The following is a 16,969-nucleotide window of genomic DNA, read 5'->3' as shown; positions in this document are numbered from 1 at the left end:
CCATGGGCTTGGACTAGATGACCTACAAAGCCCCTTCCAATTCTGTTAATCTGTTAAATCTGTGAATTACTATTTGAAACAGGATAACAACAACTGGAATCTTTCAAATTCAATGCTCAGTAGCTTAGATACTTTATTAAATTCCCATTTTACGATAGATGTCGGCCTATCTTAATATTCTTAGGGCAGGGGTAGGCAAAGTTGGCTCTTCTATGACTTGTGGACTTCAACTCCCAGAATTCCTGTGCCAATCATGCTAGCTCATGATTTCTGGGAGTTGAAGTCCACATCATAGAAGAGCCAACTTTGCCAACCCCATCCTAGGGATATCATTATTAGTCTCTTCCAGACCATGTCCAAAGGAAATGCTTACCGAATTAGTGCCAAGGATTTGCAAGTCAGGCTTCTCCGATTCCAGCAGCTTGGCCACCATCTTCAAGAAACTCTCCACAAAGAGATTGATGCTCTGGCAGTGGCAGGCCATCAATAGCTGATCCAAAGCTTCCATTGCAATGCACACATACCTGTGGGTAGTTTGGTATAAAAGTACATCCAAAGTAAGAGATTGCCCCAAATCATCCAGAAGATTAAAGTTAGAGAAAGCGACTGATTAGGTCCCACAGAGTTGGCCTTCTCCGGGTCCCGTCGACCAAACAATGTCGGTTGGCGGGACCCAGGGGAAGAGCCTTCTCTGTGGTGGCCCCGACCCTCTGGAACCAGCTCCCCCCAGAGATTAGAATTGCCCCCAACCTCCTTGCCTTTCGTAACTCCTTAAAACCCACCTTTGTCGTCAGGCATGGGGGAACTGAAATATTCCTTCCCCCTCTCAGGCCCATACAATTTATGCATGGTATGTTTGCATGTATGTTTGGTTTTAATAAGGGTTTTTAGTTATTTTTAATATTAGATTTGTTTCATGTTGTTTTATTGTTGTTGTTAGCCGCCCTGAGTCTGCAGAGAGGGGCGGCATACAAATCAAATCAAATCATAAATAAGCAAGCTGCCACAGATGGACAAACTTTCCAGTAGCCCAGCCAAAGTGAAATACATTTTTAGGTATGGGGATGAACTTTGATTTTTATTCAACCTTCCCCTTCCTTTTATTTTAATTTTTTAAAATTGATTTTTCAAGACAAAACAAAGACATACACAGAAACATACAACATAAAAAAGGAGCCCATACTGCTCCGCTCTTTTCAGAAGTCAAAAAATGGAAATAAAAATCCTATAGATCGTGTTAACAAAAGGAAGAAGAACAAGTAAAGGTAAAAAAAGAAAAGAAATATATGTTATATATGTTATTGCTATTTTACAAGGATTTACATAGTTTTGTCCCATCTAATAAACAGTATAATATTTCAACCTTTCTTTTCCTGATGATCTCCTTCCATTGTTCATTCAAATGAGAGAATCAGCCAAGGGGATTCATGGCTGGCTGAAAATTAAAATCTACTTTTTACCAGGTCTTTATTAAACACAGTATAAAAGATATATATGCTTAAGCCACAAGCTGAACCAGCACTACCTAACCCAGTGTTTCCCAACCTTGGGAATTTGAAGATACCTGGACTTCAACTCCCAGAATTCCCCAGCCAGCATTCGCTGGCTGCGGAATTCTGGGAGTTGAAGTCCAAATATCTTCAAGTTCCCAAGGTTGGGAAACACTGACCTAACCCCATTAGGTTTCGGTAGAATATTGTGTAAATCCAGCTGCCAATAGAAAAGAAATTGTCTGAGAAATCCAGATCCTGAAATATACTTGTGTGTCTTTTCCCTTACAGAAGGAGAGGCTTTTGGGACACAGCAAACTGCAACTGGAAGAGAACATATAGATCATGATTTGGATCAACTACATGAAAACAGTAGGAGAAAGGTGGGGACAGGTTAAAACCCCTAAAGGTCGTATACAGAAAAGGGTGAGTTCACGAATTTGATTTTACTGGCAAAGATGCAGGGAGGGAAGGGCACTGCCTTAAGGTTAATAATAATAATAATAATAATAATAATAATAATAATAATAATAATTTATTAGATTTGTATGCCGCCCCTCTCCGAAGACTTGGGGCATCTCACAACATAATACACAATGTACAAATCCAATATTAAAAACAGAATAAAACCCTTATCATAAAAAATTAATCACACAACCCAAGCAAACCATACATAAATCATAGTAGCTAAGGGGCATATCAACTTCCCCATGCCTGGTGACATAGGTGGGTTTTTAGGAGCTTGTGAAAGGCAAGGAGGGTGGGGGCAGTTCTAATCTCTGGGGAAGTTGATTCCAGAGGGCCGGGGCCGCCACAGAGAAGGCTCTTCCCCTCGACCCCGCCAGATGGCATTGCTTAGTTGACGGGACCCGGAGAAGGCCAACTCTATGGGACCTAATCGGTTGCTGGGATTTGTGCGTCAGAAGGCGGTCCCGAAGGTATTCTGGTCCGATGCCATGTAGGTCATAACCAACACTTTGAATTATGACCGGAAACTGATCGGCAACCAGTGCAGACTGCGGAGTGTTGATGAAACATGGGCATATTTGGGGAAGCCCATGATTGCTCTTGCAGCCGCATTCTGCACGATCTGAAGTTTCCGAACACTTTTCAAAGGTAGCCCCATGTAGAGAGTGTTACAGTAGTCAAACCTCGAGGTGATGAGGGCGTGAGTGACTGTGAGCAGTGACTCCTGGTCCAAATAGGGCCGCAACTGGTGCACCAGGTGAACCTGGGCAAACACCCTCCTCGCCACAGCTGAAAGATGGTGCTCTAATGTTAGCTGTAAATCGAGGAGGACGCCCCAGTTGCAGACCCTCTCCGAGGGAGTCAATAATCCCCCCCCCAGGGTAATGAACGGACAGATGGAATTGTCCTTGGGAGGCAAAACCCACAGCCACTCCGTCTTATCAGGGTTGAATTTGAGCTTGTTGACACCCACCCAGACCCCAACAGCCTCCAGGCACTGGCACATCACTTCCACTGCTTCACTGACTGGACATGGGGTGGAGATGTACAGCTGGGTATCATCAGCGTACTGATGATACCTCACCCCATATATTTTTTCTATCTGTAAACTAGAATAAGGGGCATGTCCAGTCAACGAAGCAGTGGAAGTGATGTGCCGGTGTCTGGAGGCTGTTGGGGCCTGGATGGGTGTCAACAGACTCAAACTCAACCCGGATAAGACGGAGTGGCTGTGGGTTTTGCCTCCCAAGGACAATCCCATCTGTCCGTCCATTACCCTGGGGGGGGAATCATTGACCCCCTCGGAGAGGGTCCGCAACTTGGGCGTCCTCCTCGATCCACAGCTCACATTAGAGAACCATCTTTCAGCTGTGGCGAGGGGGGCGTTTGCCCAGGTTTGCCTGGTGCACCAGTTGCGGCCCTATCTGGACCGGGACTCATTGCTCACAGTCACTCATGCCCTCATCACCTCGAGGTTCGACTACTGTAATGCTCTCTACATGGGGCTACCTTTGAAAAGTGTTCGGAAACTTCAGATCGTGCAGAATGCAGCTGCGAGAGCGGTCATGGGCTTACCTAGGTATGCCCATGTTTCACCATCACTCCGCAGTCTGCATTGGCTGCCGATCAATTTCCGGTCACAATTCAAAGTGTTGGTTATGACCTTTAAAGCCCTTCATGGCACTGGACCAGAATATCTCCGAGACCGCCTTCTGCCGCACGAATCCCAGCGACCGATTAGGTCCCACAGAGTGGGCCTTCTCCGGGTCCCGTCAACTAAACAATGTTGGTTGGCGGGCCTCAGGGGAAGAGCCTTCTCTGTGGCGGCCCCGACCCTCTGGAACCAACTCCCCCCGGAGATTAGAACTGCCCCTACTCTCCCTGCCTTCCGTAAACTCCTTAAAACCCACCTTTGTCGTCAGGCATGGGGAAACTGAAACACCTCCCCCGGGCATGTACAATTTATGTATGGTATGTTTGAGTGTGTGTCTGTTAGCAAAATGGGGTTCTTTTAAATATTTTAAATTATATTTAGATTTGTTATAAATTGTTGTGCTATGCTGTGAGCCGCCCCAAGTCTGCGGAGAGGGGCGGCATACAAATAAATAAATAAATAAATAAATAAATAAATAAATAAATAAATAAATAAATAAATAAATAAATAAATAAATAAATAAATAAATAAATAAATAACTAACTAACTAACTAACTAACTAACTAACTAACTAACCAAACACAAGTTTCTCCTTTTTCAACAAGAGCGCTTTAGTGCTTTTCACTTTCAATGGGCTTGGGAAAAGGGTGAACTGGAATACGACACACACTGCCACTGTGTCTTATTTGGATTGTAGAGAGTCTTAAAGTGGATCACTTCAAGGTTTCCAAACTCAACAGCAAAATGCCAACTATGTGGTAATGTGCACGGATAAGGTCCATCAGTGTTTCTGTGTGGGTGTGGGTGAAAATGCAGCGACATAGCGTTGCCATTTATCTTAATGTGGACTGACAAATCAGCCTATTTTTAACCAGTAGCACTTTCACAGATGTTCATCCTAAATTGTTCCATTTTATTTCTGTAGAAACATATTTCAAAATGTATTTTGATAAACTGTTTGCTTTCCAAACAGGTCTGGAAATATCCTCAAATACTCAAATACAAAGTTTGGATATCCTGAACTAGGCTGGAGTGATTTTGAAGCATAAAAGTTGGTGGATAGTCACATCCTAATTCATGCACTAGTTCGAAAGGAAGAATTGGGTGCATCAAAAGTTGAAAAATATCAATTTCTTCAAGCACATTTGTTTGTTTGTTTGTTTTATTAGACTTCTATGCCGCCCTTCTCAAAGCAACTCGGGGTGCCATACAACAACATCATCATCATCATCATCATTATTATATTTGTATGCTGCCCCATGGGGCGGCGCACAACAATAATAACAAAGTACAAATCCAATATCTAAAAACACAATTTAAAAACCCTTATTAATAAAATAATCATACAACCCAGCCAAATCATACATAAAGCAGTAATTATGGGAGGTCTCAATTTCCCCATGCCTGGCGGCAAAGGTGAGTTTTCAACAACTTACGAAAGGCAAGAAGGATGCGGGCGGTTATCTAATATTAATAACTATATATTAATGAAAAGGTACAAAGTATCTTGAGAGATACTAAATTCCTGATGACTGCACTCACGCATTATTTTAAAACAAAGTTATAGAAGTAATTTGGTGGAGTTACAAGTTTCTGGTTCTGTTCAACCACCCCAAAATTCATAGGATGTAGTTCAACCTAATATTAATTAACCAGGGCAGCCCTGTTAACCTTACAAGATTAGTTATGCACCTGATTCCACTCATTTAGCTAGTGTGAAATAATTCACTGGACAGAAAAAATGTCAAGATTTGAAATATGCCAATTACTGTTGGAAAGGAAAGGGACTCAGTGGAGGGACTCAGAGTAAAATTGTAGCATAGGGATAGAGCACATAGAAGATCCCAGGTTCAGTCTTCAATATATCTAAAGAACTGGAGATGAGATATTCCCTTACCTACATACCTGGAGAACAATTGCCAATTAGTGCGGACAGTATTAATATGACTCAAGGGTTGACTTATGATAAAAGCCTCTTATTATTTTTTCCTTATGAATAATAATAAGGTTTTTTTTTTCTAGACAGCCATTCATTATGGATGGTTTAATTTGGATTCTTGCTCTGAGCAGAGGTTTGGGCCTGATATCTTCAATTATTCTTTCCAATCGATTGGAAGTGTGTGTGAGACGCTGTGGACTAGGCTAAAATGGGACCAAACTGTTTATTCATATGATTTATATGGCTATTCACCTCCTAAATACTGACTCCCAGGAGCTTGCCTAAACATAAAAAAACTAATTAAACACAGAAAGGCATACTCTAATAGCAATATAATTGAGGTCAAACCACAAACATATCCCAGTTACAAAATATGGAATAGGACAGGGTAATCTAATGATTTTGACCCTGTGCTTGGGGAAAAGCCAGGCTTACAAGTTTTTATAGAATCTTATAGAATCTGAATCTTGGGTGGTATACTATTCCCCAGGACAGGGTCATTCTGACAGAGAAGGCATACTTTCTGGGTCTCATTAGGTGTTACTATTTGACAGCAACAACACTCAGTACACTAAATATTAAGGCTCTGCAGAGATATTTGCAAATCACCCAGCCCTGTGCTATGATCCATTTTACAGGTCTGTGATGGCAAACCATTTTTGGCTCGTTTGCCAAAAGGTTGTATGTGTGTGTGGTAGAATGCATGCAAGTGCCCACACCCCTTCCCTGCATGCATGTGCCCTCTTGCGCTGCACATGCACATGCCCACAATCCCCCGCGCATGTGCAAGGGCCTCACTTTTACCAAACTTCCAGTTTGCCCATTGGCTGGTTTTTTGCACCCCAGGGCTTCAGGAAAGCTTCCCTCTGGAGGGCGAAATAGCCTTCCCCAAGGCCGAAAATCAGCTGGCCAGCAGGCATGCACACTGCAGCTGACATAGAGCACGAGTCAAAAAGAGGGCGGGGAAAATATTTGCTGACTTCAGAGGAAAATCAGAACTGCAGAAAAAACAATTGCTGCCAACCTGCCTTCCATTGAGGACCTGTATACTGCACGAGTCAAAAAGAGGACGGTGAAAATATTTACTGACCCCTCACATCCTGGATACAAACTGTTTCAACTCCTACCCTCAAAACGTCGCTACAGAGCACTGCACACCAAGACAACCAGACACAAGAACAGTTTTTTTCCTGAACGCCATCACTCTGCTAAACAAATAATTCTCTCAACACTGTCAGACTTTTTTTTACTAAATCTGCTCTTCTATTTCTACTAGTTTTCCTCATCATTCCTATCATCCTTTTCCTCCCACTTAGGACTATATGACTGTAACTTGTTAATAAGATTTTTATTAATATTGATTGTTTCTTCATTGCTTATTTGACCCCTATGACAATCATTAAGTGTTGTACAGCATGATTCTTGACAAATGTATCTTTTTCTTTTATGTACACTGAGAGCATATGCGCTAAGACAAATTCCTTGTGTGTCTAATCACACTTGGCCAATAAAATAGGCGTTGATTGCTTACCTGAACGCCTCTTCTCGTACGGTGAGCGGGTACAGCAGTCACATGGGTTGCTCATGTCCAATCCGGTGGAACTGAGCCTAGTGTTAAAAAAGCTTGCCGGATCCGCCCCTTCCCCAGAATTCGCGAATCCATAGACTAGGCTCAGCTGTGAAGCTCTGTAGTGTTCAACTCTCATTGTTAGAGGAAGAAAGATATAGAAAGGTAAAGAAGACACATACAAGGGCGGGAAGTGACTGCTGTACCCGCTCACCGTACGAGAAGAGGCGTTCAGGTAAGCAATCAACGCCTATTCTCCGTACTGAAGGAGCGGGTCCAGCAGTCACATGGGACATACCCAATAGATGGTCCCTAGGGTGGGATTAGATTGCTATCGTGTGAGATAACGGATTGGAGTACCCTTCTGCCGAAGGCAGCGTCCGCTGAAGCGTAAGAATCAATCTTGTAGTGCCTGATGAAGGAATTTGGCGAGGCCCAAGTGGCTGCTTTGCAGACCTCCTCCAACGGGGCTTGAGTCGCCCAAGCGGCCGAGGTGGCTGCGCTCCTGGTGGAATGCGCTGTGATGTTCCTTGGAACTGAGAGGGAGGCCGACTCATAGGCCTTAGATATAGTCCCTCTGATCCAACGGCCTATTACTGTTGAAGACACTTTGGCACCCATGACTCTGGGGTGATAGGCTATAAAAAGTGCTTCTGACCTCCGAAAGGGTCCTGTGCGTTGGATATAGATTCTCAGCGCTCTGATGAGATCCAGGGTGTGCCATCTAATTGCCAAGGGATGGTCTCGTTGGAGGCAGAAGGAAGGTAGGACAATATCCTGAGATCTGTGGAACATGGAACTGACCTTGGGTAAGAAGGTGGGGTCCAGTCGCAAGACTACCTTGTCCTGATGAAATTGACAAAGGTCCTGCCTGATTGAGAGGGCAGCCAGCTCCGAAATGCGTCGGGCAGAGGTAATAGCCACCAGGAATGCTACCTTAAAGGATAGGTACCTGAGGGACGCCGATTTTAGGGGTTCGTATGGTGCCTGCGTGAGGGAATGGAGAACCCGTGGCAAATCCCAGGATGGATACCTGTGGACCTTGGAAGGTCTGAGGTTGGCTATGCCCTTGAGGAATTCCTGAACTTCAGGGAAGGATCGGAGAGGCTGTCTGCGGGGACCCCCTAGGACAGATGAAATGGCTGCCAGATGACGCCGGAGGGTGCTGGTGGAAAGTCCTTTATGGAAGCCTTGCAAAAGGAAGGAAATAATTCTGTGTATGGGGATGCACAGAGGGGAGAGACCTTCCTGTAGACACCACTGGTGAAACTTGGACCACGTGTGGTCGTAGATTCGATTGGTCGAACCCCTCCTGGCCTTTAAAATGACCTCCACTGAATCGGGGTCATGACCACGCAGTTCTAAGTCTCTCCTGATAACAGCCAGGCGGTGAGGTGGAACCACTCCGGGTCTGGATGGAATGAGGCCCCCTGCCGCAGCATATCCCCCGAAACGGGGAGTCGCCAAGGGTCCTGGACGGACAGCTGTTGGAGATCCGCGAACCAGGGCCGGCGGGGCCAATGAGGGGCGATTAAGATTACTCGGGCCCTCTCGGTGAGGACCTTGTGAATCACGTCCGGGAGAATTGGAATTGGAGGAAATGCGTAGAGTAGGCCTGGAGGCCATGGACTCCGGAGGGCATTGATTGCTTCCGCTCCCGGGGATGGGAATCTGGAAAAGAAGCGAGGGAGTTGGGCGTTCGCATTGGTCGCGAAGAGATCCAGGATTGGAAGGCCGAATCTGAGGCTGATTTGATGGAACAGGTCTTGATGGAGGTTCCACTCTCCTGGGTCTATCGTTGCTCGAGATAGCCAATCCGCCTGAACGTTGAGGCTCCCCGAGATGTGGTCGGCTAGGAGCGACCGAAGATGTTTTTCCGCCCAAAGGCCTAACTTGAGGGCCTCCCTCATGAGGGCCTTGGATCTCGTGCCCCCCTGTCTGCAGATATGGCTTTTTGTGGCAATGTTGTCGGTGAGAATGAGAACGTGCCGGTTGGGAATGCGAGGAGAGAAATGTTTCAGAGCCAGGGAAACGGCTCTTAACTCTAGCCAATTGATTGGCCTGGAAGCTTCCTCCGGGGACCACGTGCCCTGGGCTATCATCCCCTGGGCGTGGGCGCCCCATCCCGATAGACTGGCATCTGTGGTGATGACAAATTGATCCGGGCACCTGAACGGGGATCCTTTGTCCATGGCCGGAGACTTCCACCACTTGAAGGATCTGCGAACACTTGGTGGGATGACAATGCGCCGATTTGAGTTGCTGTGCCCCGATCTCTGAAAGGGTAATAGGAGCCACTGGAGTTCCCTAGCATGAAGGCGAGCCCAGGGAATGATGCCTATGCATGACACCATCTTCCCCAAAAGGGAAGACAGAGTTACTATGGATACTGAAGAATTAGATAAAATGTTAGAAATTAACTCCCCTATACTGAGTTTTCTCTCGGGAGAGAGAAAAACCTGGGAGGATTCTGAATTAATAATGGATCCCAGGTGTGAGATGGATGTGGAAGGTTGGAGGTGACTTTTATCAAAGTTGATGGAAAATCCATGGTCCTGAAGGACTGACATGGTGACAGAAAGGTCTGTTTTCACTTTCTCTAGGGAGTTCCCATGAATCAAAATATCATCAAGATAACATAAAATGTGGATGGGAGACGCCCGGATATAGGCCGTCAGGGACCCCAAGAGCTTTGTAAAGACCCGAGGGGCCGAGGAAAGGCCAAATGGCATCGCCCTATACTGGAAATGCCTGCCTTGAAAGGAAAAACGTAAAAATTTTCTGTGGCATTTGGCTATAGGAATGTGGAGGTAGGCCTCAGTGAGGTCTAAGGAAACCATGAAATCTCCCGTGTGGATGGCGGCCAAAATAGAAGATAAGGAGTGCATCTTAAACTTCCTATATTTGATGAATAGGTTTAGCTTCTTTAAATCCAAAATAGCTCTCCAACCTCCGGAGGACTTTGGAACCATAAATAGGATGGAGTAAAAACCTAGGCCCTTCTGACCGGAAGGAACCGGTTGAATGGCTCTGATGGACAATAGATGAGAAATGGCCTCCTCCATACGGTTACAATCTGAGGAGGACCTGGGAGAAGGGCAGGAAATAAAACGTTTCGGGGGAGGAGAAATAAATTCTAAAAGAAGGCCTGTTTGAACAGTGTCAATGACCCAGGGGTCCTTGGAGGTGAGACGCCAATTAGAGGCGAAATGAGCTAGGCGACCCCCTATGGGAATAGAGGAAAGATTACCATCTAGGTTTTTTTGAAGCCCTGTTAGAGGACGCTCCCCTTTGGAAGCGAAAACCTCTGCCCCTGGAGTTCCTACCTTGGGAACGAAAGCGGGGGGAATACTGACCTGGAGGTCTCTGATAGGAAGCCGCTTGATCTTGCTGGCGCCCAGGGCGACGAAAGGACTGCGTTTTGGTAGCCTTTTTTGTGGTTGGACCCAAAACTTTCTTCTTGTCCGTGGTTTCCGTGAGGAGTGGATCCAGAAGATCACCGAAAAGAAGGTCGCGCTTTAAGGGTCCCTGGGATAACTGCCACTTCTGGCGAACTCCCGCTTGCCAAGGGCGAATCCATAGGAGTCTTCTTGCCGTTGTAGAAGCTGCAATAGACTTAGCAGAAAATCTAGTAGATTGCAAGGTGGCATCAGCCACGTACTGGGCAGCTGCAAAGACCTTGTTGAAGTCTTGTTGACCTCTCAAGTCATCGGGAGGAATATGCTGTTGAAGTTGGCGAAGCCACAGCAGCATGGCTCTGGAGAAAAAGGAAGCTGCTGCAGAACTTTTAATGGCCCAGGAATCTGCGGTGAATCCTCTTTTGAGCATTTGTTCAATCCGCTTGTCCTCTGGGCGGAGGACTTCCTCCGCCTCGCCTGGCACAGCCGCTGCCGAATGAAGGATCTTGACAGGTTCATCCGGTTTGGGAAAGGATAGAAGCTCTTCGTAGGAAGAGGAAAGTTTGTACAACTTTCTGTCCTTGGTGGAGGGATTAAGGCCAGAGGCTGGGAAATCCCACTGTTTGAGTAAAGCATCTTTAAACAATTTAGGCATAGGAATTACCTCGTTATCCTCCTGTTCCTCTGTGAAGTAAGGTAAATTCTCCTCCGGGGGATCAGTGGAAGTGGAGGCTTGTTTCTCCTGGGCCGCTAATCCCGTAGAAATTCTAGCTTTGAGGAGGAGAGATTTGAATAATTGAGAAGGAAAAATGGTAATTGGAGAAGGAACCTTTATTTGGGATTCCTCATCCTCTGAGAGGCCTTGAAAAGGATCCTCATCATCCTCCATATCCTCATATTCGTCCTGAGAAGAATCTGAATCATCCTGAATAGGAGCTCTAACCGCTGGGGAAGAACCCAAGGGGCGGGAGGGACGAGAAGGAGGAGGAGGTAAGGGAAGCTCATTGATGGTGGAGAGTTTGGCATCAATGGCCTTGGACAACACAGTAAAAATAGATTGGAACTCAGGAGGTAAACTAGAAATATCAGCAGGAATGGCAGAAGAATCCCTAAAGGCCTGGGAGGATCCTGGCTGGGGGGAATCTTCCATAATATCTGGTTCCTCTGGACCTATGCCCCATAGGTTAGGTTGGGGTCTGTCTAGGTTAGGCTCATCCAGAGATAACACAGGGACCCCAGAAGGAGGTAGACTAGAAGCCTCTGGGGGGTCTTGACTACTGAGTACTTGGGCCTGTACTTTCAAACGTTTTGCTGATTTGTCATGGATTCTTTGTAGGGCTAGGTCCCTTCTCTTCTCGGCCCTGGTGACCTTGGTCGAGGGGCGGGCCCCTGGAGAAGAGGAGGAAGAGGCCTGGGGGATACTAGTAATCTCATCGCCTGTAGGCCTGGCCTCTCTGGGACCTTTAGTTGTGCCTCTCTTGGGAAAAGTAGCCATAGTCTGACAATTAACAGAAGACAAGGCTGAGCCAATAACTGAATAATTAAGGAGAAGAATTTCAAGGACTTCCCAAGAGGAATGGATCCTGCTTCGAGGCCTCGAAGCTGCTGAGACTTGAGGTCAATCTGGGCAAACCCAGAGTTCGTGTCCCCAAATCCAGCGGGGCCAGCCTCCCTAAACTTTTTAATTAAGTAAACCAAGGCACTCTGGTTGGAGGCTTAGCCGGTGGAGAATTTAGCCTGGGCGTCCCAAGGCCCGCTCCGGGATCGACGCGGTGGACTGAGGCCTACGCGGCTGGCAGGAGGCCAACACGAGAGGCCTAAATTTAAAAAGGGCGCGAAGGCCTTCGCGCCGAAAAATCGCTCCGTAATATTTCTTAAAGGGGAAGCGATCGACTAAGTCCAGGAGACTAGAAAGACGTCTCACTCCGCAGGAGGTATTTCTTAAGCCCTTAATAATATACAATAAAGAATCAATAATCAATAGATTAATACTTGCACCAGGACCTCCAGGCCAAAGGATTAAAAGAATCCACAAGCGGCCGCGGGGATCGTACACGGCAAAACCGCCGGGGGAAAACGAAACCGCAACTTCTCCAAAGGAAAAAAGCCGAGCCGCAAACGGCTGGCGCTATTAGTGCAAGTAAATAATAATGGTAAAACAATTCTTACTACTTTTGAAGGAAAAGATCGAAGGGAAGGTGTTAGAATGTCGAACGAGCTATCACAATACAACCGCAGGATATGCGAACTGAGCGAATTCTGGGGAAGGGGCGGATCCGGCAAGCTTTTTTAACACTAGGCTCAGTTCCACCGGATTGGACATGAGCAACCCATGTGACTGCTGGACCCGCTCCTTCAGTACGGAGAAATCCCATTCTATTCTATTCTATTCTATTCTATTCTATGCTGTATGTTATTATTATAAAAGAATCAATAAAAAAGCCTGAGGATGGTGAAAAACGAACCCATCGACCCAACCATAAGTGGGTTTCTGAACACGGCCTCCCCCCGCTCACGCAACAGGCCGACTGGAAGTCTGGATGCTTCATGCATATGTATGGGGCAGAAGCGTTGGGGGGATTGTGTGCACATGCATAGGGGGAGGGCACTGCATTATAGGTGTGAGCACACATATGCGCATTACCACACGCACACTGTTTTGGCACCCGAGCAAAAAAAAGGTTTGCAATCCCTGCCCTATACCGTGAAACTCCACTGCCAATCTAGATGTGTCATCATCAGGCATCTTGTGTAGGAGGGCCACTATAGCAGCCGGATTTTCGTCTAACCACAGTGGTTCTCAACCTTTCTAATGCCGCAACCCCTTAATACAGTTCTTCATGTTGTGGTGACCCCCAACCATAAGTCTAGCACCAATTCTCCCAACAGAGCTTTAAACTGATTGGCAGGAATGTCAAAGGGACATCCCCCACTGTAAACGCCTGATTGGTCAGATTGAAAAAATATGTTCCAAGGCGTCAGAATAGAAGCTTTAGTTCCTAACACCATGCAAACTTTGTCTTTTCTCATGGTCTTAGTAGGTGACCCCTGTGAAACAGTCATTCAACCCTGAAAGGGGTCCCGACCATAGTTCCCTCTAAGCTGAGCAGTGAGCAATCGCTCACTTAAAAATCATCATCAACTCAGAGTTTTCCAAACCTGCCCAGAAGCCGAGAGGGAAAGAGTGAGAGGGAAGGAGAGAGAGAGGAAGAGAGAGAAACAGATAGAAAAAAGAGAGAGAGGAAGAGAGGAAGAGAGAGAAACATATAGAAAAAAGAGAGGAAGGAAAAAAAAAATTAGAGGGAACACTGGTCCCGACCTCCAGGTTGAGAACCGCTACGGCCAGGAGACACACACAACCTGTGATCTACAAGCCAGTAGCATTAAGCTACTTAATGATGATTGCAACCACTCTACTATCTCTGCCAAAATCATACCTGATGCCATCCTCAAAGCACAAATGGGCACCTTTCCAAACAGGAGTCCTTAAAATAACACACACCAGGTCAGCCATCTCATTCACTTCAATGGACAAAGGCCTTATTACTTTGCCCAGGCACTGGGACTGAGCACAATAGACTTGAATGCAGAATCAGTCTTACATATTAAAGACTGGCTACCCAAGACCAGTCTGTTCCTGTCTCTTGTTCAGCATATTGCGAGAAAGCAACATCTTAGTATTTTGCATGAAGCCTCCAGTCCCTGTGTTGTTTGGGCATTGAATCTTGTGTGAACACTGAAGTTGTATTTATTCATCTGATCTTACTTTCTTATGCATATTTCTCAGTTAAACTTGAGAACTAGAAGCTTGATTATTGATTTCATTTATATTCTACCTCAGTAGGGCACTCACACATTCTCAAAAAGAGAATTACCTTGGCTGCGGGCAACGGAAGTTATGCACGGGTGTTCTGTCGGGCTCTCTGGTAGACTCCTCCCAAAAATTCACAGGTGCAAATTTCAGACACACATACATTTGAAAATTCAAAACAATGTTCTTTATAAACAAAGCCCTCTTTTGGTATAGCAAAGAGCACTCGTCTCCAAACAAACTGGTAATTTGTACAAGTCCCTTATCAGTTCTGTGATACTTAGCTTGCAGCTGTGAGGCAATTCACAGTCCTTCTTCTTTCACAAAGTGACACACACTTTGCTCTGGTTTAGTTTCAAAGCGGGGAAAAAGCAGCACACAAAAGGTCAAAGTCAGTAAAGCAGTCACGAAACACAACGATCAGATAATCCTCCACAATGGCCAAACCCACAGGCTGCTATTTATAGCAGCCTCACTAATTACCACAGCCCCACCCAACCACAGGTGGCCTCATTTTCTTTGATAATAATGTCTCAGTTGTTGTTGCCTATGCATCGCTCTCCGCATGCATGGCTGTATCATTAACTCTTGTTCTGAATCCAAGGAGGAGCTAGATAATTGATCTCCTTCTGAGCTGTCTGCCCCACTCTCCTCTTCCCTGTCACTCATGTCTTCTTGGTCAGAGGAACCTTCATCATCAGATTCCACTGGGGGCAAAACAGGCCTGCAGCATGTGGATGTCTCCCCCACATCCACAGTCTTTTGGGGCAGGAGCAGGGCCAGAGCTAACCACAACAACGGGAGGCAACATAACAGCATATATTCTTTCATTTAACAAAGCCAAAAGGGATTCAAGTTTTGCTCTGTACTGTAATGACGTCAACAGAAAACACAGGGGTGCCTACCCTCCTTAGGGCTCAATCAGGCCAATAGGAAAAAAAATAAATAAATGACCTGTCAGAAGAGAATACAAGAGCACTTACAGACTGTGATAACTGACAGTCAGTGCTGCTATTGCAGCAAATATTTGAAACCATGTTAAATCATCCTTGTGGTACTTTAAATGAAACCAGGAAATAAAGAAAGATGAAGAGAGCAAAACCAAGAAAAATAGGACCTTGGCAGAACATGCATCTTGACTGGATATAAAATGTTGAGTTGGGAGGCTCTGCTTAGTTAGGCCTTCCCTCCAGTATTCATCTAAAATAATTTTGGTTGGGGATTTCTGGAATCCACAGAAATAGAATTATCATTAAAAAGTGCCTAGCCATGCAACCTGTCATATCACAACCATCATAGCTTATGAAAAGGATAACTTTCCTATACTTATTCTTTTCAGATACATCTAACAGACTTTCTTATATCACCAGTTAATAAACTAATATACTGTCTTCTGTCAGGATGATGATGATGATGATGATGATTATTATTTATTTATTTATTAGATTTGTATTCTGCCCTTCTCCAAAGACTTGGGGAGGCCCACAGAATAGATACAAACATAAGCATGTAGCACAAATCTAATAATTTACAACTAAAAGCCCTAGTGTAATACGCAATCATACAATCCAATCACACCATACATTACATTTACTGGTCAGAGGGGCATGGTCTAATTGCCCCAAGCCTGGTGACATAGGTGGGTCTTGAGGCTCTTGTGGAAGGCGAGGAGGGTGGGGGCAGTGTGAATCTCCGGGGGGAGCTGATTCCAGAGGGACGGCACCCCCACAGAGAAGGCTCTTCCCCTAGGCCCTGCCAAACGACATTGTCTGGTTGACGGGACCTGGAGAAGGCCAACTCTGTGGGACCTAACCGGCCGCAGCGATTCATACAGCAGAAGGTGGTTCCGTAAGTAATCTGGTCCGATGCCATGTAGGGCTTTGTAGGTCATCACCAACATGAATTGTGTCTGGAAACCAATCAGCAACCAGTGCAGTCCGCAGAGTGATGGACAGACATGGGAATATCTGGGTAGACCCATAACAGCGGCTGCATTCTGCATGATTTGAAGTCTCTGAACACTCTTCAAAGGTAGCCCCATGTAGAGAGTATTGCAGTAGTCGTACCTCGAGGTGATAAGGCCATGAATAACCGTGAGCAAGGACTCCCTATGCAAATAGGGCCACAACTGGTGCACCAGGCGAACCTGGGCAAATGGCCCCCTCGCCACAGCCGACAAAGGATGGTTTTTTGCGTACATTTAGTCTGCAACTCTGCAATTTTTCAGTTGTTTCCCCTTCAAATACTAATCGGATTTGACTGTCTAGTCCAGGTAAGATCCACCAGGTGCTGCTACCTATCAATGTTATCTAAGAGGTAGACTGGATTTAATCTTTTCTCCCAACTTAACATCTGTCATTATTAATAATGTTTTGTTAATAATTTCTTAACCCTCTGATACAAATCTGAAGCACTAACAGCTCAGATGAAAAGACTTTTCTTTGAGTTGGATTTTTTTAAAATTTTGTGCCTTAATATTGCTTCTTCCTCTTTCCTCCTTTATGGCAAATAAAAATAGTGTGAACGAAAGAGGGATATTTACATATCTGGATTGGGCTGGCGGGATTAAAAAAGGGATTCCAGCCCAAAACTATTTGCAGACCATGCACCATCTGTTCATCCAATAATTGTAATTGGAACAG

General features: G+C 45.5%; 1 protein-coding gene across 2 annotated transcripts in view; it reads right to left on the bottom strand.

Moving 5' to 3' along the window:
* EFR3B (EFR3 homolog B) overlaps positions 1-16,969 on the bottom strand; it is a 137,578-nt gene that overhangs the window by 77,151 nt on the left and 43,458 nt on the right. For both annotated transcript variants that reach the window (XM_070741898.1, XM_070741908.1), the window contains exon 4: positions 374-524. In XM_070741898.1, coding sequence (XP_070597999.1) covers positions 374-524 — 151 coding nt within the window. The remainder of the gene's footprint in view (positions 1-373; positions 525-16,969) is intronic.

This window comes from Erythrolamprus reginae, chromosome 1 (assembly GCF_031021105.1).
Source record: "Erythrolamprus reginae isolate rEryReg1 chromosome 1, rEryReg1.hap1, whole genome shotgun sequence".
Taxonomy (NCBI): Eukaryota; Metazoa; Chordata; class Lepidosauria; order Squamata; family Dipsadidae; genus Erythrolamprus; species Erythrolamprus reginae.
Note: the sequence above shows the minus strand (reverse complement) of the source record. Positions and strands in the feature narration are given on the sequence as shown.